This window comes from Ranitomeya variabilis, chromosome 3 (genome assembly GCF_051348905.1).
Source record: "Ranitomeya variabilis isolate aRanVar5 chromosome 3, aRanVar5.hap1, whole genome shotgun sequence".
NCBI lineage: Eukaryota > Metazoa > Chordata > Amphibia > Anura > Dendrobatidae > Ranitomeya > Ranitomeya variabilis.
This window is the reverse complement of record NC_135234.1, coordinates 751,129,530-751,150,155: the sequence shown is the minus strand read 5'-3', so window position 1 is coordinate 751,150,155 and position 20,626 is coordinate 751,129,530. Positions and strand designations below refer to the sequence as shown.

The window sequence follows — 20,626 nt, the reverse complement described above, 5'->3', positions numbered from 1 at the left end:
ATTGGGGGGTGGCTGCATTGATTATTGGGGGTGGCTGCACTGAGTATTTGGGGGTGGCTGCACTGATTATTGGGGGTGGCTGCACTGAGTATTTGGGGGTGGCTGCACTGAGTATTGGGGGGTGGCTGCACTGAGTATTTGGGGGTGGCTGCACTGAGTATTGGGGGTGGCTGCACTGAGTATTGGGGGGTGGCTGCACTGAGTATTGGGGGGCTGCACTCATTATTGTGGGGGCTGCATTCATTATTGGGGGGTGGCTGCACTCATTATTGGGGGTGGCCACACTGATTATTGGGGGGCTGCACTCATTATTGTGGGGGCTGCATTCATTATTGGGGGGTGGCTGCACTCATTATTGGGGGTGGCTGCACTCATTATTGGGGGCTGCACTCATTAATGGGGGTGGCTGCACTGAGCACTCATTATGGGGTGGCTGCACTGAGCACTCATTATGGGGGGCTGCACTGAGCACTCATTATGGGGGGCAGCATTGAGAACTCATTATGGGGGGCTGCACTGAGCACTCATTATGGGGGGCTGCACTGAGCACTCACTATTGGGGGCTGCACTGAGCACTCACTATTGGGGGGCTGCACTGAGCACTCACTATTGGGGGGCTGCACTCATTATTTGGGGGCAGCACTGAGCACTCATGGGGTGGCTGCACTGAGCACTCATTATGGGGGGCTGTACTCATTATTGGGGGGTGGCTGCACTGAGCACTCATTATTGGGGGGCTGCACTCATTATTGGGGGGCAGCACTGAGCACTCATGGGGTGGCTGCACTGAGCACTCATTATGGGGGGCTGTACTCATTATTGGGGGGTGGCTGCACTGAGCACTCATTATTGGGGGGCTGCACTCATTATTGGGGGGCAGCACTGAGCACTCATGGGGTGGCTGCACTCATTATTTTGTGGCTGCACTGAGCACTCATTATGGGGGGCTGTACTCATTATTGGGAGGTGGCTGCACTGAGCACTAATTATGGGGGGGCTGCACTGAGCACTCATTACTGGGGGGCTGCACTGAGCACTCATTACTGGGGGGCTGCACAGAGCACTCATTATTGGGGGGCTGCACTGAGCACTCATTACTGGGGGGCTGCACTGAGCACTCATTACTGGGGGCTGCACTGAGCACTCATTATGGGGGGCTGCACTCTATTGGGGGGCTGCACTGAGCACTCATTACTGGGCCGCAGTCACTCTCTCCAGAAGCCGCAGGCAGTGTGCAGTCTCCGGCTCTTGCGGTTTTTCCCGCCCCGTGTGCTCGCAGCCCTCACAGCCTCCTGCACCCCCGCGCGCGCCCCCGGCGTCCTTGTCCCGCAGGGCTTTGCACGGCAGTAACCTCGGCGGCGGCGGAGACCTTTCCTCTCCTTCCAGCGGGGACTAGGACGACGACGCCGCCTCCCCTCCTCCACACTCCTCCTTCTCCACCAGCAGGGAAACATGGCGGCGCACAGCAAGTCCATCCCGCACAGCTGCTATGAGATCGGGCACACATGGCACCCGTCCTGCCTCGTCTCCTACCTGCAGATCACGCAGGGCGCCATGGAGGAGTCCCTGAAGATCTACGCGCCCCTGTATCTGGTGAGAGCTGGGAGGGGATGCAGCTGACAGCCCGGAGGAGGAGGGGGAGCCGGGTGTAAGGAAGCCGAGGAGGGCCAAACGCGGCTGCTGCAGCTCCAGCGGTCACTGGGCACTGGGCCTCGGATGTCAAAAACTGCTACGTTACATAGCGGTAATAGCATCCAATCATCTGCATGCTTTCATATTCACACTGCCAATCAGAACGTTCCTTTCAATATTTTTCCTGTCCTGGGAAAAAAATAAAAGCTGCATGTTGATTGGTTGCTAAGGAAGGTCTGTTTGTAATGACATGGCAACTATTACACTGAGAAACTATAAGTCCCAGAATGCTCTCGTTCAAATGATGGCGCATCACTGCATAGACATTTAGTAACCTGTCCATACCTCACCTATAGTAAATGTAAGCAACAACCCTAATGGTTGCCATGGAGAACCCACTATAGAATGCATTGGTTGTCCATAGCATCCAATAGGGTTGTAGTTTACATTTACCAAAGCGCTTCTGAAAAATGGGAGCTGGAATCTGATTGGTTGCTGTGGGTAACTGCTGCGCTTTTGGTCAGGCGTAATTAGTACATATACCCTAAGGTCATGTTCAGACATATGTCACAGTCCATATACGGTACATACTGCAGTGCCCGGACTGACTGCGGCCCTCCTGACCTGACGTTAGGGCCTCATAGGCTCTATATAGTTCAAGTTAATAGACCCATAGTCAGTCCAAATATGGCCCATGAAATATGGCCGTCTGATCCCACCCTAAGGCCACGTTCACACATTCAGTATTTGGTCAGTATTTTACGGTAGAGCGCACGTTCGCTCTGCCAGCACCATTATGTCTGTGGCCCCGTCGGTGCATACATCTGAATCCCGTACGCCCTGACGGGGCCACTGAACGGGTGCCAGTATGCAATGTGACAGTATACTTATATTCTCACTGTTCCACTCCCGGTTATTGCTTACAAATACTGAAGTAAAATGCTGACCAAACACTGCGCGTGTGAACGTGGCCTAAGGCTGAGGCGACACGACACACGTTGCGTAGCCAAAGACTGCTGGGAATAACGAAGGCAAGCGAGGCCGCCATGTGACCCGCAACGTACCGCGCTCAGGACAGGCAAATTGCAGTGAGTTCAGCGTTCTTGGGATTCTCTGTGACTAGAGGGGCGCGCGACCACATTCAGTTGTTGGGATACTGGACCACCGGGCCAGCGGACACAGACAAGTGCTACCGGGACTCGGGTCGTCCGTGAGGGGGCCCACTTTTCCCTGGTTTTAATTCACAATATCTGCTGTACATATATGGTGCTGGCTCAGGGGCTCGTACAGTGCAGATCCCGGCTGTGCTGAACAGCCGGCACCTTAGTCTGATATTGAGGCCGGAGGTCGTTCTGATTGCAGCAGTTTAACTTCTCACATGCCGCTGTCAATTCGTGACTGTGGCGTTAAAGAGGTTGGAAATAGTGGAAAAGGGCAGTCGGAGGGACGTCTGAAGACCCCTTGTCTGTGATGCTTGTACCCAGAGCAGTATTGATTATTGCTGTATTTGGCGGACCATGCGATCTGTTGAGAAAACTGAGCAGTGATGAAGTTATGGGTGCTGCGATTGGTGCGGGGAGACATTCACATCAGCTGGATCCCCGCCGATCCAACAGTGCCTATGGGCAATCATCTTCCTGCATTTTATTTTCTGTATTTAAAGTGAATGTGATCGCGGTTATCCCTTAATTGTATAAATATTCTAATATTCACATATGGGAATCTCTGGTGACTCTGTACATTGATCTCCCATGGGTTACATTTATTGCTGGGTTGTCAATGTTTCCAGGTGACTGGTCACAGTCCACAGGTCACAGATAACGACAGAAGAAAGGTATTGGTTTACCCCGGTCAAGGTGACGAAAGTTCACTTTCTAGTGAAATCAGTGGAGTTCACAAAGGTTTATGAATGCTCGTTCCCCTTATTAATGGTCACAAAGAGTTTGTCTATTCTTGTACATTTATGGCATATCCATGTGGGACCCCCATGTATACTTATGGCATATATATGTAATATATGACAAATATACACATTATATGGAGAAAAATACACATTCCCCCTACAGAACCTTTTCTGACCTCCCATTCTATATCCATAAACATTAATATGGGACTCGGCCCCTCTGCAGATATAACGGCTCCAGCTCTTCTGGGAAGGATTTTTACAAGATTTTGGGGGTGTTTGTGGTAATTTTTCCCCCTTGATCCAGAAGAGCATTTGCAAGATCAGATTCTGATGTTGGGGAGAATCTCTATTCTAGGTCATCTCAAAGGTTTTGTATGGGGTTGGGGTCCAGACTCTGTGCTTCCGCTCATGTTCTTCCACCAAACTCCCCCATCCATGTCTGTATGGACCTTGTGCTCTGGGCTCAGTCATGGGGAACAGAAAAGAGTCTTCCCCAAACTGTTCCCGCAAAGCTGAAGCTACAATTGTCCACTATGTCTTGTGCTGAAGATTAAGATTTCCCTTCACTAGAACTAAGGGTACCGTCACACAGTACCATTTACATCGCTACGACGGCACGATTCGTGACGTCGCAGCGTCGTATGATTATCGCTCCAGCGTCGTAGACTGCGGTCACACGGTGCAATCACGGCGCTGGAGCGATGCCGAAGTCCCCAGGTAACCAGGGTAAACATCGGGTTACTAAGCGCAGGGCCGCGCTTAGTAACCCGATGTTTACCGTGGTTACCAGCGTAAAAGTAAAAAAAAACAAACAGTACATACTCACCATCTGATGTCCGTCAGGTCTCTTGCCGTCTGCTTCCTGCTCTGACTGAGATCCGGCCGTACAGTGAGAGCAGAGCGCAGCGGCGACGTCACCGCTGTGATCTGCTCTCACTTTCCGGCCGGCAGACAGTCAGAGCGGAAAGCAGACGGCAAGGGACCTGACGGACATCAGATGGTGAGTATGTACTGTTTGTTTTTTTTTACTTTTACGCTGGTAACCACGGTAAACATCGGGTTACTAAGCGCGGCCCTGCGCTTAGTTACCCGATGTTTACCCTGGTTACAAGCGAACGCATCGCTGGATCGCTGTCACACACAACGATCCAGCGATGACAGCGGGAGATCCAGCGACGAAAGAAAGTTTCAAACGATCTGCTACGACGTACGATTCTCAGCTGGGTGCCTGATCGCAGTAGCGTGTCAGACACTGCGAGATCGTAACGATATCGCTAGAACGTCACGAATCGTGCCGTCGTAGCGATAAAAATGCCACTGTGTGACGGTACCCTAAGGGGCCGAGGCCGACACCTGATAACAGCCCATAGTATTATCCTCCTCCACAATCTGTACAGGGGGCACAATGCAGTCAAGAGTATCGGTCTCCTGGAATCGCCAAACCCAGACTCCTCCATCAGACGCAGAGAAGTGTGATCCGTCACCAATAGTGATGAGCGAGTGTACTCGTTGCTCAGGTTTTCCCGAGCACGATCGGGTGGTCTCCGAGTATTTTTGGCTGCTCCGAGATTAAGTTTTCATCGCCTCAGCAGCATGGTTTACAGCTATTAGCCAGCTTGAATACATGTGGGGATTACCTAGCAACCAGGCAACCCCCACATGTACTCAGCCTGGCTAATAGCTGTAAATCATCCAGCTGCCGTAATGAAAACTAAATCTCCGAACACAAACACTCGGGGGTCACCCGAGCGTGTTCGGGAAAACCCGAGTAACGAGTACACTCGCTCATCACTAGTCACCAACCATTCTGTGACATGTTAGTAAAGTGAGGGTGAGGGGCCGTAGGTTATACACTGGGCAGGGCAAGGGGCCGGAGGTTATACACTGGGCAGGGCAAGGGGCCGGAGGTTATACACTGGGCAGGGCAAGGGGCCGGAGGTTATACACTGGGCAGGGCAAGGGGCCGGAGGTTATACACTGGGCAGGGCAAGGGGCCGGAGGTTATACACTGGGCAGGGCAAGGGGCCGGAGGTTATACACTGGGGAGGGCAAGGGGCCGGAGGTTATACACTGGGGAGGGCTAGAGGCCGGAGGTTATACACTGGGGAGGGCTAGAGGCCGGAGGTTATACACTGGACAGGGCAAGGGGCCGTAGGAAATACACTGGGGAGGGCAAGAGGCCAGAGGCAGGTCCGGACTGGCCATCTGGCAATTCTGGCAAACGCCAGAAGGGCCTGTCTGGTTGTGGCCTCCTTGTCTGCTACATTATTAACAAAATCTCTGTTCTCAAGATACCCATACTGTTTAGAGTTGTGATGGAGCACAAAGTTACTGACTCCGTCACTTAACCCAGCAGGCCACGGGTATCATTAGAAATACTGGTCTTGTAGAAAATCTTCCTTTCCTCCATCCAGGGTAATATTAGCAATATATTCCCATCTGGTTCATAGGGACGGGGACAACATGGGCCTGTGTGATTTCAAATGCGAGAGCTGAATTTCAGCCCCAGTCCGTACCTGGCCAAAGGTTATACACCAGGGAGGCCGAGGGCCTGGAGGTTATACACTGGGGAGAGCGAGAGACCGGAGGTTATACACTACACAGGGCAAGGGGCCGTAGGTTAGGCTAGGTTCACATTGCGTTAGGGCAATCCGTTTAGCGCTAGCGCTAGCGGATTGCGCTAACGCAATGTTTATTTAGGGGCCGCGTTCAGGGGTCGCGTTAACGTCCCCGCTCTCGCAGATCCCCGATCTGCGAGAGCGGGGAACGGACCTCGGGCGCACCGCGGACGCTGCAAGCAGTGTCCGAGGCGCGTCACAGAAGAACGGCACATCACTAGCGCGAGCCGAAAAAGGCACGCGCTAGTGATGCGCTTGCAGGCGAAATTTACATTGCTGTCAATGGGTGCGCTAACGGACCCGTTGCACGGCGTTAATTGCGACATTTTCGCCGTGCAACGCTGTCCGTTAGCGATCACCCACTAACGCAATGTGAACCTAGCCTTATACACTGGGGAGGGCGAGAGGCCGGAGGTTATACACCAGGGAGGCCGAGGGCCCGGAGGTTTTACACTGGGCAGGCCGAGGGCCCGGAGGTTATACACCAGAGAGACCGAGGGGCCAGAATTTGTAGCACCTTTTGGTTAAATAAAAAATCTCAGCTAAATGAAGGTCATAGACACTGAAGTCACTAGGTCCACCAATACTTTATTAGATATGCGGTCTTCTTGTCCATCCCCCAATATCTGGATCCGTATTAAAGTTGTTGAGTTAATATTTGGTGGTGGGCTTCTGTGACCCCTTATGACCTGCTATGTCAAACACGTATGGGAGGTGACCCGCTCCAGTGAAGTCTATTGGAGTTATGGAGACAATGACTCTCTTAGACATCCATGGTGATAGCCACATGAATGCCTTTCCACTTCTGGGCTGGATCAGGTTCACTGCCATCAGGGGTTCATTGTACTGTATTATGAGAAGTCCCAAAGAACATTGTACAGTATATATAGCACACAACAATAGTGGCGAGAGGATACCTGGTAGGCTATAAACCTGGATTACCATTATGGCATCGAAGGTGAATTGAGGGACTAATTCTTCCATTCGACCTGTGCCTTTATAAGAGTTGTCCGGAGAATAAAAGGTATCACATATCCGATCCGTTACTGATTGTTGGGGACCTGACTGCTGGCATTCACACCAATTGGAAAAACAGGGAATTTTTATCCCCAACTGAACACCTTTATCCCCGTTAGGAAATGGAGCAACAGGTCAGATGCTCAACCGCCACCCCATTTATTCTCTATGGGACTGTCATAAAAAGCCTAGTGCAACGCTTAGGCCCCATAGGGAATTAATAGAGCGGTAGAGACACTCCCTTCTAATTGGTTTAAAAGTGCCTCTTTCTGCCAATTGTTGCTGGTCCCAGTGATCGACCCTCACCAATCAATAAGTTATTTCCTAACTCGCGGATAGGTGATGGTTTGTTTTCACTGGAAAACCTTTTTAATGACATCATTAGAAATGGTGGCCTGAGACCAGAGGTTGAGTGTGTAATAGGGCTCTTGGCGCGAGCTATCCCTAAAATCCAACCTTGTTGGGAAGGAAAGCATGGATCAGTCACTGCCCTGGTCTGGTTGAAGCAGAAGTTTGAACTAAATGCCGAACCAGTGTTGTTGGGATCCTTTTGCTCATTGCTAGTTGCCTGCCTTGTAGTTTGCTAACATACTGATTACTTTTCTTATTGAAAAAATGAGCAAGTATGGGATTGACAAGGTCTACGGTTAGGTGGGTTCATAACTGGCTCAGTTATCGTACTCAAAGAGTGGTAATAAATGGTTGCACATCCAACTGGAAGAGCGTTTCATGTGGAGACCACAAGGCTCTGTCCTGACCCCAGTGTTGTTCAACCTTTTTATAAATCTTTTATAAAATCACAAATCTATCAGGTCCAGTGTTACATGGTCCAGCCTGCTATCCTCACGGAAGGCGGAAATAGAAATGATGGGCACCGTTGTATATGGATGTCGGGGTGGTCAAGGAACCTGATCGCGAATCACTTCTGTGACATCCAAGTTATTGCCTACATGGGACTACCATAACGGAAACTGTGTGCCCGTTATACAGTCCTCTAAGACATCACTTAGGAGCGATGGCTGCCTATCTGATGATTTCGGCACTCTGATAAGCCCATGTTGGGTTATCCAGCGCCATGTGCTCAGCACTGATTTTTTATTTTTTTTGCAACTCATAGATAAAATTGGTAAAAATCCCACCCATTTTACTTTTTTGCACTCCCAGGTCCGTGCAGAAATTTTTCAGCATATGCTCTTGGTGTGAATATAACCGTAAAACTGATCTGCCACCAGTAGAGTCGGTGCCAAAAGATTTGCAGGATCCGCTCCGTCTGCCACGTTTGTAATCTGTGGATGCTAGACAGGATCCTGACATCCCGGGCTGTTCTTTTGATTAGCCAGGCCTGGTACGACGTCTCTTGTTGGCCGCGACCATCATATGGCGCCAGGCTGACAAATCGGAAGAGGAGCCGGGTGAGAGGCGATTCAAAGGGCTTCCAATCCAGTGGCCACAAATTACTGACGTGGTCCTGCACTAAGTCTAGACTCCAGATTTCACACGAAAAAAAATTGTGTACATTATTAAACAGATCTTTTAGACCTCGAGACTGATATAGTTACTTTTCTAATCTATGTAGTGAAATATTGTAAAAATATAAAATAAAAAAAATATTAATATATGTTAGATTTTTTTTAGGTAATTTTTTCAGGCTAGATCAAAAATTTGGGCAAACTTGCCAGCTTTCATGAGACGAGTGTGTAATAAGCTTACTGTCAGGATTCAATTGTATTTCCAAGATTGAGCAGTCGCTACATGAACGCAAGTATGACATGTGCCGACTACCTTCTCTCCATGGAACACTGGAATGTTGACAGAGACGGAAAATAAACTAGTATCCACGTGGAATATTTGTGGTCACGAAATGGCACGCAGAGCCAATTCCTAACAGTGTATATAGAAAACCTGGAAAACCCCTTTAAATGCTTGTGTTTGGGGCTAGAAATAATTTTTGCGTTTGGGTTTCGTTAGAAATTGTCACTGTTTCGCTGAAAATTGCTGTCTGCAGATTGAGTTATCGAAGAGTCCATCAGTGGTTTCTTAGGTTGGGCCATCAATAGTCAATTTTTTGAAGCCCATTTAATGGCAAAATAAGCTTGGTCCTTTAAAGAGTGAACAATTTTTTGGTATTTGCATTTTGAAATTTTTATTTCCTGTCTTGTATTTTTGGAGATTGCTTTATAATAAACCCACAAGACATTTTATAACCCGGCTTTATTGCTTTCCATGGGTTTGGATGCCGGTTGTAACTGATTCCCACCACTTTCCAAAACTTTTATGTGGATTTAACGAGGGCGCTCGGCTCGTACGTCGATGGGTGTGTGTAATCCTAGCACTTCTCGGTCACACAGATCATCATGATGGGCTATAGTAATGGAGATTTGATACTTTAGCTGGAGCAGACAGGGTCGTAGAAGCCAGGAACAACAGGATGGTGGTCACCACCACCCAATTAATGGTCCTTACTTCGAAAAATTGGACTCATTTATTGAGAACCCAATTATTAGTTATCCGTAGGATCCGGTAGAGGCAAATCCACCTTCTGCCAGAGGGAATTATATGTTGTGAACTGTAATTTTCTATGAAGCTGTACTATTATTTATTTATTTTTTTTTTAAAGAAAAGATCAGCACTAGGTAGAAAAGGATTGTTCTGTGTTGTTGGAACTTTTTGCAAACTACAGAGAAAAAAATCCTTTTTTTTACTTGCACGTTTTTTCACGCCTTCATGGCCAAATTTACTGTTATAAAGTGGTTGAATCACTATTTTTTTTAAATAAGTCGAGGCCTTAAATTGATACAACATGAAATATATTTTTTTTATTAACATTTCTAAAATTCCTATCCTGAGATCGCGGGTCTGGAGCCCAATCCTGAAGGTGAGCATGTTCTGTCTCCGTTCCATTTGTTGACTTTGTTCCAGTCAACTGCTTCACCTAGCAAATCCCATAGACAATGAATTGAGCAAAGTCTACCTCTATAGGATAAAGGATAACTTTGATTTTTTTTGGGGGGGAATAACCCTTTAATTAACTTACCCAATAAAAAGTCTCATTGTCTTTATGAGCTCATCGCTCCCCTACTTGTGCTTCCTGTTTACCAGTGACGGTGCCTGATTGGTTTACATTTTGGGCCAGCGGCATAGTTATACCGCTGGTCTGAGATGTTCGCTCTCTGATGTTGCTGACAGAGGTAACTTTGCCTTTGCAGCATCGGAGGAGCATAGGGGGACTGAAGTTACTTGGATTTTACTATTGGAAAGATCTCGTAAGCGCTGCACTCTTTGCCCAGGAGACCAGCGATGTCCCATAACATGGGCATAGTGGGGTAAATTTTAAACTAAAAATCCCCCCATTCTTGAGAACGGACTTTGAAACTGGAGTCAAAGCATTTCTACCCATTCCAACTCCAACGTTAGCTAGCTCCAACTCCACAGCCCTGGTTTATTGAGACCCGCGTAGGTCAAAATTTCCTCTAAATTTATGCTAAAATGGACAATATCCCCATTTAGAATCTGCGAAAGCCAATCTGATGAATATATTTATTAAAAATATTGTTTCCCAAGAAAAGTTTCCTTAGGATGAATCATAAATATTTGATTGGTGAAGGTCTGACCCCTACAGGGGTGAATCCAGGGTCATAACCTAGAGGTCGGTACGAAACAAAGGTCACCCTGCTGCTGGTTTTGTATCTGTGTTGATGCATTTCTCTTCTCTCTTCTAACCGTTCCAGCTCAGCCATCTTGACTCCGTTTTCATCTTTTTATCACCGCCCACCAAGAGCCATATTTTGCTTTTGTTTTTCCTCCACCTTTTTTTTTTTTTCTTTGGCTGAATTTTTTTTTGGTTTCAATAAAATTTAATATAAAGTCCCAAAAAGTTGACTTTGTCCTTAAGGGTTAATAATTTGTGTACTTTTTTTGTATTTCTTTTGGACAACCCACATTTTGGAGGATAATTTCCTGTCCTGTATTTTGGAGAATGTTTTACCAAGAGCATGAACGTTGCTCAACCCGGCTTTGTTTTCCATGGGTTTGGACGCCGGTCGTAACTAATTCCCACCACTTTCCACTTTTTTTGGGGGGGTGGATTTAATGAGAGCACTTTGCTTCCAAGTCTATGGGTGCGTAATCCTAGCGCTGGGCTTCTTGGTCACACAGATCATCAACACTGGCCTTAGTAATGGAGATTTGATATTTTAGACAGAGCAGAACGGGTTGTGGAAGCCAGGAACAACAGGATGGTGGTCATCACCTCCCAATTAATGGTCCTAACTTCCAAAATTGGACTCGTTCATTTAGAACCCAACCATAAGTTATCGATATGATCTGGTGGATGGAAATAAACATCTGCCAGAGGGAAATGTGTCTCCTGGACTGTAAAATTTGAGCTCTATGAAGCTTTACTGGATGTTGGATTTTTTTGTTGAGGGGAATGGAATTGTTCTGCAGTTTCAGAACTTTTTTTTGCAAAATTCACAAAAAAACTAAAACAAAATCTGTCAGTGATTGTGCCACCAAGTTCTATTTATGCATATTCATATATGTTCAAATTTACATTAAATATACATTAACGGGGTCTTCTAATAGATTTTTATGCTATGTTTGAAATTTTTGTTATTTTTTTATATTATTTTATTCGGACTCCCATGACAGCACCACGAGAGAGGGGATCCGCCCCTTTAGGAACAGGAAACCCACAGATACAAAAGGGCGGCACCTCTCCCACGTATCAGTTGGTTTCCTGTTCCTAATGGGACGGGATCCTACAGAATTTACAAAAGGATCCCAGGCCGGCCGGCCGACTCAGGTAGCGAGGGGGTCTCCTACCTCGGCCAGTGCGGAATTCCTGGATGATGCCACGATGGTCCTGGTAGGGCTGCATGGCGGTGGCATTCCAGCAGGGAGCGGTCGCCGGTGGTGTCCTGTCTCCAAGCCAGCGCCGGGTGAGTATTTCCCCGGAGTCTCCTCCTGCTGAGGTGGCTGGGGTCTCTGTGTACGGCGGCGCTTGGGGGCGCAACCCGGGGTGCTGCGGCTCTGTCCGGCGTCCTCGCCGCTCTGCGCGCTGATGGTAAAGCGCTGGGAGCCCGGGTGACGTCGGGGGAGGAGTCGACAGTCACTTCCGGGTTTCCAGGGTCCTGTGCATGCGCAGTGTATCCAAGATGGCGGCGCCCACCGGTATAGCGTCGCCAGCGTTCTCAGCCCTAGAGAAAACCGCCTGCACCAGGGGGAGGCCGGAAAGATCAATCAGGGGAGCGCTAGGCACAGCTGCTGACCGGAGGAGGGGCTATAAAAAGAACTCCGGATCGTGATCCCTTGCTTCTGGCCTCATATCTGGTAAAGATGGAGGACGAGCACGTGCAGCTTCGGGAAGAGGTGTCCCAGAAGCCTAAAGAGAAGGATCGCGACAAAAGGAGTAGTGAATCTGGCCACAAAAGCACCTCCAGACAGGGGTCTGGAACGTCAGCCAGGAGAAATCCCCCTCGTATTCCGGTACTTTTTTCTTTGGGCAGCGCTGGTAAGTGATCTCCGTGAAAGTTCACTCAGTGACAGGATTCCCCTCATATGTTCCATTTTAGGGGAAGAAATGTGCCGGGAAGGCGAAACACAGGGAATGTGGAATCTGCGGGGTTCCCCTACCTGATTCGTGCCCTAAAAAGTTATGTGGCCCCTGTATACAGCAGACGGTGAGGTCTCAGGGAAGGGGAGAGGGGGAGAGCATTATATCTACAGGGATTAGATTGCTTTACTTACCCCCCTCAGGTGGCGGAGGAATCCCTTACTATGACCACCAACTTAAAGGAGATGATCAGAATGGAGGTCAGACAATCCTTAAAGGGTTTTGCTCAAGGAGGAAGCTCTAAATCCAAAGCTCCGTTACTCTCCGATTCTTCAGTAGAAGAGGATAAGGAGGAAGTTTTCTCCGGTTCGGCTGTGTCATCCTCTTCCTCGGATGAGGACACCGCCCGCTTCTGTCTACCCCTCGAACGAGTAGATAAGCTGGTCAAGGCGGTCAGAGGAACGATGGGCATAACGGAACCGAGACCCCAACTTTCCAAGGAGGAAATTATGTTCAGTGGGTTGGAGCAGAAAAAACGCAGAGTCTTCCCGCTCAATGAAAAAATCCAGGCTCTTATCAATAAAGAGTGGAAAAAACCTGAGAGAAAGGGTTCCTTACCTCCAGCGCAGAAGCGCAGATATCCGTTTGATGATCCTGCAGTCACCAACTGGGAAAAGGCCCCTAAGTTGGATGCGGCAATAGCCAAGGTGGCCAAACGGGCCTCTCTCCCCTTTGAGGACATGGGGACCCTTAAGGACCCCCTTGATAGAAAAGCGGATACCTTTCTAAAAAGTACCTGGGAGATGGCGGCCGGTTCTTTAAGGCCTGCGGTGGCTTCAACCTGTACAGCCAGATCAATGATGGTCTGGTTGGAACAATTAGAGACTCAGTTAAAAGAAGGTGCATCAAGGGATTCTATCCTGACTGCCTTACCACTGATCCAAGAAGCAGCTGCTTTCTTATCAGATGCGTCTATTGACTCTGTCAAAATGGCTGCTAGGGCAGCAGGTCTCTCGAATGCGGCCAGAAGGGCTCTTTGGCTGAAATGTTGGCCAGGCGATATACAGTCAAAATCAAAACTCTGCATCATTCCATGTAAAGGGGAGTACCTATTCGGGCCCACCTTAGATGATCTCCTAGAGAAAGCGGGAGATGACAAAAAGAAGTTCCCCAACCTGCTGGGGTCCTACCGTCGTCCCTTTAATAAAAGAAGGTTCGGTCGCGGAGGGAAGCGTACCTTTTCACCTTCAAGGGATCGGTCTAGGTGGGACGACAGACGTAGACGAGGTACGGGATATATGTTCCGTCGTTCCTCAAAAGAAAGGAAGAAGGAGGACAAATGACTAGGAGCCCCGGTGGGGGGCAGACTTTTACATTTTGGTTCAGAATGGTCAGAGATCACGAATAGTGTCTGGGTGCAAGATACTATTTCTCGAGGTCTTACTCTTGAGTTTTGCCATACCCCACGGGATAAATTTATGTTAACGCCCTTACGTTCTAATCCCCTAGAACAATCTGCTCTAGAAGAAGAAGTTTGGTCTCTCTGTTCTAAAAATGTTCTTACACAGGTTCCAGAGACTGATAGAGGGAAAGGATTCTATTCTCCCTTGTTTCTTATTAAAAAACCTGATAACTCGTATAGAACCATTATAAATCTCAGACATCTTAATAGTTTTTTGGTTAAGCATACCTTTAAGATGGAGTCCATCAGCTCAACAATAAAGATACTGTTCAAAAACTGCTTTATGGTGGTAGTCGACTTAAAGGATGCCTATTACCACGTACCTATTCATGTGGATTTCCAGCAGTTCTTGAGGGTAGCAGTATTAATGGAAGGGGTTGTTTATCATTTTCAGTACAGAGCTCTTCCTTTCGGTATAACATCAGCCCCTAGAGTATTCACAAAAATAGTGGCAGAGGTGATGGCTCACTTGCGGGAATCTAATGTCCTTATTGTCCCATACCTGGACGATTTCCTCATAATAGGTAACTCGGTAGAACACTGTTTGTCCCAACTAGAACTAACTAGGGTTAAGTTGGAACGCCTGGGCTGGATAATTAATTTTGAAAAATCTCGATTACAGCCTCAAAAAATTCAAAAGTTTCTGGGCTTAGTACTAGATTCAACTACACAACAGTGTTATCTTCCGGAAAATAAACTATCTCAGATTCAGCATCAGGTACTGAAAGCAGTAAATACACCCTCTATGACCCTGCGGCAAGCTATGTCCCTGTTGGGGTCCCTCACATCGTGCATTCCAGCGGTAAGGTGGGCACACTTTCACACTAGATCCCTCCAGAAAGAGATTTTGGTTAAGGATAGGATCTTGAGGGGTGTATTAGAGGAAAAAATAACGCTAGAACCAGCGACTCTCAAATCCCTAAGTTGGTGGCTGGATAGGGATAATTTGTCAGCAGGTGTTCCCTGGATGATAGACGTGTCCCGGGTTGTGACTACGGATGCCAGCTACTCAGGTTGGGGGGCTCACATGAATGACATTGTAGTGCAAGGCCAATGGGAACCATACTCAACATCCTCTTCCAATCAGAGAGAATTATTAGCAATCGAATTGTCAGTTAAAAACCTCCTCATGTATCTGCAGGGCCACCACGTCAGGATCCTCTCAGACAACCGGGTGGCAGTCTCCTATATAAATCATCAAGGAGGGACACGCTCCGAGGCTCTGATGCAGATCACAGATCGTCTCCTCCGGGTGGCAGAAGAGAATTTACAATCTTTGACTGCTCTGCACATCACAGGAAAAGACAACATAAAAGCGGACTTTCTCAGCCGCAATGTTCTAAAGCAAGGAGAATGGTCTCTAAACGGAGACATCTTCAAACAGATTGTACGCTTGTGGGGTCAACCGGTGGTGGACCTATTTGCCACAAGAGAAAACAAAAAAGTAAAAAACTTTTGTTCCCTAAACCCCAGGGAAAATCCACTGGCAGTGGACGCATTCCTCATAAAATGGGATTTTTCTCTGGCCTACGCCTTCCCGCCACTGAACCTACTACCTCTAGTGGTGAGGAAGGTCAGAGAAGATTGTGCGAGACTCATTCTGATTGCTCCCTTTTGGCCCAGGAGAACCTGGTTTTCATGGCTCAGGACGATGTCAGTGGGCGATCCCTGGGTACTTCCAGACATCCCAAATTTACTCTCCCAGGGGCCGATACTCCATCCACAAGTGAAGGGACTTCATTTGACGGCTTGGAGTTTGAGCGGTCATTGATAGAAAATAAAGGCTTCTCTCCTAAATTAGTCGATACCCTTTTAAGAAGTAGAAAGCCAATAACAACAAGAATCTACTCCAGAACCTGGAGAAAGTTCTTAACTTCCTCAGAATTTAATATTAATGATGGTGTACCAATACGTCAAATATTGGAATTTTTGCAAAGAGGGTTAGAGTTAAAACTCTCCACAAGCACACTAAAAGTACAAGTTTCTGCACTTGGGGCCCTGTTCTCATGTAATATTGCGGGAAACTACTGGGTGTCGAGATTCATTAAGGCGGTCGGTAGAATTAGACCACTTTATAGAAACAAAATGGTACCATGGGATTTAAATCTTGTCCTTTCTTCTTTGACAAAGCCCCCTTTTGAGCCGTTGAATGAAGCCTCAGTCAGGATGTTGTCTCTCAAAACAGCTTTCCTAGTAGCTATAACATCAGCTCGCAGAATAGGAGACATCCAGGCACTCTCTAGACTTCCCCCGTATACAGAATTTCTCCAGGATAGAGTTATCCTTAGACCGGACCCAGCCTACTTACCAAAAGTAGTATCCCAGTTTCACAGATCGCAGGAGATAGTTTTACCTTCGTTTATCCCTAATCCTTCTAACCCTAAAGAAAGGGAGCTCCATACCTTAGATGTCAGGAGATGCCTTCTTCAATATATCTCGGTCACTAATGATTGGAAGAAGGATAATGCACTATTCCTATCCTTCCAAGGTCCAAGGAAAGGGGCTAGAGCATCAAAATACATACTTGCTAAGTGGATTAGGGAGGCTATCTCTCTTGCTTACACGACAGGTGGGGGTCCAGCTCCGCAGAATCTGAGGGCACATTCCACCCGAGCCATGGCGTCATCCTGGGCAGAGAGGTCTGGAGTGTCGGTCGACCAGATATGTAAGGCGGCCACATGGTCGTCCCCTTCCACCTTTTTTAAACACTATAGGTTGGACTTGGGGTTCTCCTCAGATCTCACCTTCGGGTTAAGGGTGCTACAGGCTGTGGTCCCTCCCTAAAAATGGCTTACATCTCTGTAAATCTCTCGTGGTGCTGTCATGGGAGTCCGAATAAAGCATTAAGCTACTTACGGGTAGCGGCATTTTTCGGAGGCCCATGACAGCACCCTTAGTTCCCTCCCTTTTCACATGGGGTTGCACATCCTAGGTTTATAATCAACTAAATAATTTAAAGAAGAAATGTTATCTTCTCACGTGTGTTACTTTATTAAAGTCATTGTGTTTAATTGTATGCAATATTGTGTTTGCTTGTCATTAACTGCGGTAGTCCTCTCAGGCTCTGTAATCCAACTGATGCGTGGGAGAGGTGCCGCCCTTTTGTATCTGTGGGTTTCCTGTTCCTAAAGGGGCGGATCCCCTCTCTCGTGGTGCTGTCATGGGCCTCCGAAAAATGCCGCTACCCGTAAGTAGCTTAATGCTTTTTTGTGGCCACTTATTTGAAAAAAGTGGTTTTGAGAAAAATGCACTGATTACACAGAGACGCGATTACTTGCGATCAATCAGCTGTTCGAGAGCCATAGAGTGATCCTTCCTCGTGCTCATACAATTCCTGCAGAGCTGCTCTCTCTTTTCTGTGATGAGATCTGTCTTCTCGAGCGGAGTCAGACGAGCGCTACTCCGAGGGACTTAAAGGAGCCTCGCCCCGAGTGTGCGCGTGCATCCCCGCTCGCTGACCAATAGTCGTTTCCATCACATCCATTACTTTAAGAATTGCTATAAATCTCTCGTTAAAGATAATTATTGCCAAAAACATAGCTATGTTCACAACCTTTGCACCCGAATGAAGATGTTTCAAGCAAAAGTCCAAACGAGTGAGTTGAGCAAATCGTTGTTACTTTGCGATTCTGTTCCAGAAAATCGCCATCCTATTAGATCTCTGCTCAGTGTGAGGCGATTACTAAAGGTCATAATACTAAGAACAGTTTTTTTAAAATGCCACCCAAAAGCGACCAGCTATTGGGTTAATTAATCCAAAAGCTAAGAAAGCATACACACAAAGCCGATGGAATGCTCCATAGTGCGCTGTGCCTTCTGAGCACCGAGCGCGTGCCGGAGATCACTCCATAGTCGATATGATCCCTTCAATATGAATTCACATCTGCCAGAGGGAAATGTATCTTCTGAACCATAATTGATTCTTAGAAACCTCTTAAAGTTAATTTGGGGGGACTTATTTTTTTAATTGAGCTTGATCCAAATTTTCAAATATGGTTTCTCCTCCAATTCAGTCCAGTTTTGAAGCTGGCGACATGACCACCTCACTATTTTTGCGGTCCAAGGTGGAATAAATGTCATACAATTCGCATGTGATTGTTTTTTTGTTGCTCGGGTGGCAGCCTTCCCCGATGAACCTGTCATCAGAGTAAACAGCATGATCCCACTCTGTTGGCAGAACAGAACTCGTGATCGTAACTTCGCCCAGAGGGAATGTGCATGATGCTCATGTGGCGGGCAATACTGTTATCGCTAGCTGGAGGGCAGGATGGGAGCTCAGCTAGTTGTGTTACAGCACAATAAGATGTTTGGTTTCTGCTGTTCCTAGCTCTATTTAGAAAGCACACACTCCCCAAATTGGAAGCATTGTACCTCGGATGCAATGGGGGAAAAAAAAAGGAAAACTCTAAAAACTTTTGAAAATGTACTTAATTTCGGTATTCTATAAAGGCGTATTCCAGATATGAAAAATGATAACAGATTTTCACCCATCCCCTGGATAGGTGATATCTGGTAGACCGATGGGGATTAGAGATGGACAAATCGATTCACGAAACTGGTCCATTAGGTAGGTCAGTAGTTTCTGGTGGCTGGATTGGAAGCTCGCAATTTTTTTCCTTCTGGGATCTCCAGAGCAGATTTTGATTAGAGAGTTTGGCGTGACGTCATCATTGAATTGAGGGTTGATCATCTAATCAAAAGTCGAGGATCCCGGAAGACATTTGCAAGCCTCGTGTCCAGAGACTACTCACCTGCCAGACGGACTTTAGTCCAGTAAATTGATCTGCCCATCTTTAGTTTTTATACAACCTGGGGAACTGCCACTGATCACCAGAACATTGGGTCTGATATCTGGATCGGAGGTCAAGCATGCCCTCTACCATTATTTATGGTGTCAGTGGTACTGCTGAAGATAGTGTGATACTACTAAACTTCATGATTGACCACCACTCCATCAGACAAGGAATTCAGTACTCCCAGTTCTGGTGATGGTCCCAATGGTCGTAACCCAATTGTTCTTCTACATACCAGATAATAATTTTTCAAAATCGGAATACTGAAGGCTGCAGCTGATCAGCGGCTGCTGATTGTCTGCAGCGGTCTTGTGACTTAACCATGTCAACTGACTGGGAGACACAGCATAGATATCGGGGGATCGACGCCAGTCCTGGAGGTAAGTAAAGTACAGTACATGTTTTGGATTTTTTATTTAATGTTGGACACATTAGAAGTTTAGGTGTTGTCCAGTAATCTAATATATAAAGCTGAATGTGTGTGTGTGTGTATGTATGTATGTATGTATGTATGTCCGGGATTGGCATCTGAACCGTAGCAGCTACAGCCACAAAATTTTGCACAGTCACACGTCTGGACCCCGAGAGCGTCATAGGCTATGTTGTGAGGTGAAATTTTAACCCCGCGCTTTCCAATTCACCAAACAATTTTGCCCCTATCTACATAATGGGGAAAAAGTGAAAGGAAAAGTGTTGGAGGCGTCGCAGCTACAGGCACAAAATTTTGCACAGTCACACGTCTGGACCCTGAGAGCGTCAAAGCTATATTGTGAGGTGAAATTTTAACCCCGCGCTTTCCAAGTCACCAAACAATTTTGCCCCTATCTACATAATGGGGAAAAAATGAAAGGAAAAGTGTTGGAGGCAAATTAACAGCTGCCAGATGTGAACAAGGGGGACTTAAAGAATGACAGCGATGGCACCAAAGAGTATATACTGTACAGTTGCTAAGGTGGGGCCCCAACATGGGATAATCACACCACCACGGGGATATGAACACACACACAAAATGCGCCACACACTACCACGTGCTCGAACACATATACCACCCTCAGTGCACATTTCACCACACATACACCAACCTCGCCACATAAAAGTAGAAACACAAAAGTCGCCGCTCAAAACTCGCCACGCGCAAAACTCTCCACATGCAAAACTCGCCACACGTGCAAAACTCGCCACACGCAAAACTTGCACACGCAGAAAAATTGCCACACGCAGAAAAATTGCCACATGCACAAAAGTTGCAACACATGCAAAAGTTGCCTCACACAAAACTTGCACATACTCAAAAGGCACCACACATAAAACTCGCCACGCGCAAAACTCGCCATGCGCAAAACTTGCTGCACACAACTTGCTACACTAACCTGTCACATGCAACTCGACACACAAAAAGTTGCTACACGCATGTCGCCACACAAAACTCATCTCACAAAAGTCCCTACATGCATGTCGCCACACGCAACTCAACACACACAACTTGACACACGAAACTCGCCCTAAAACACACACAAGTCTGGTATCCTTCAAAAATAAAAATCTGATTAATAAGCAGACAAACTACAAGAGCAACAAATGTACCATATAGGAATCCGGCAGCTGTCAGTCACATGACCAGTCTATTATGTGTATGTGTGAGCT

The 20,626-nt window shown here is 47.2% G+C and overlaps 1 protein-coding gene across 1 annotated transcript in view; it reads left to right on the top strand.

Annotated features, from left to right (window-relative positions):
- The first annotated feature begins 1,308 nt into the window (after positions 1-1,308).
- Positions 1,309-20,626, top strand: part of TMEM135 (transmembrane protein 135) — a 369,074-nt gene continuing 349,756 nt past the window's right edge. The window contains exon 1 of the mRNA XM_077298574.1: positions 1,309-1,593. Within this exon, the coding sequence (XP_077154689.1) occupies positions 1,453-1,593 (141 nt within the window). The 5' untranslated portion in view covers positions 1,309-1,452. The remainder of the gene's footprint in view (positions 1,594-20,626) is intronic.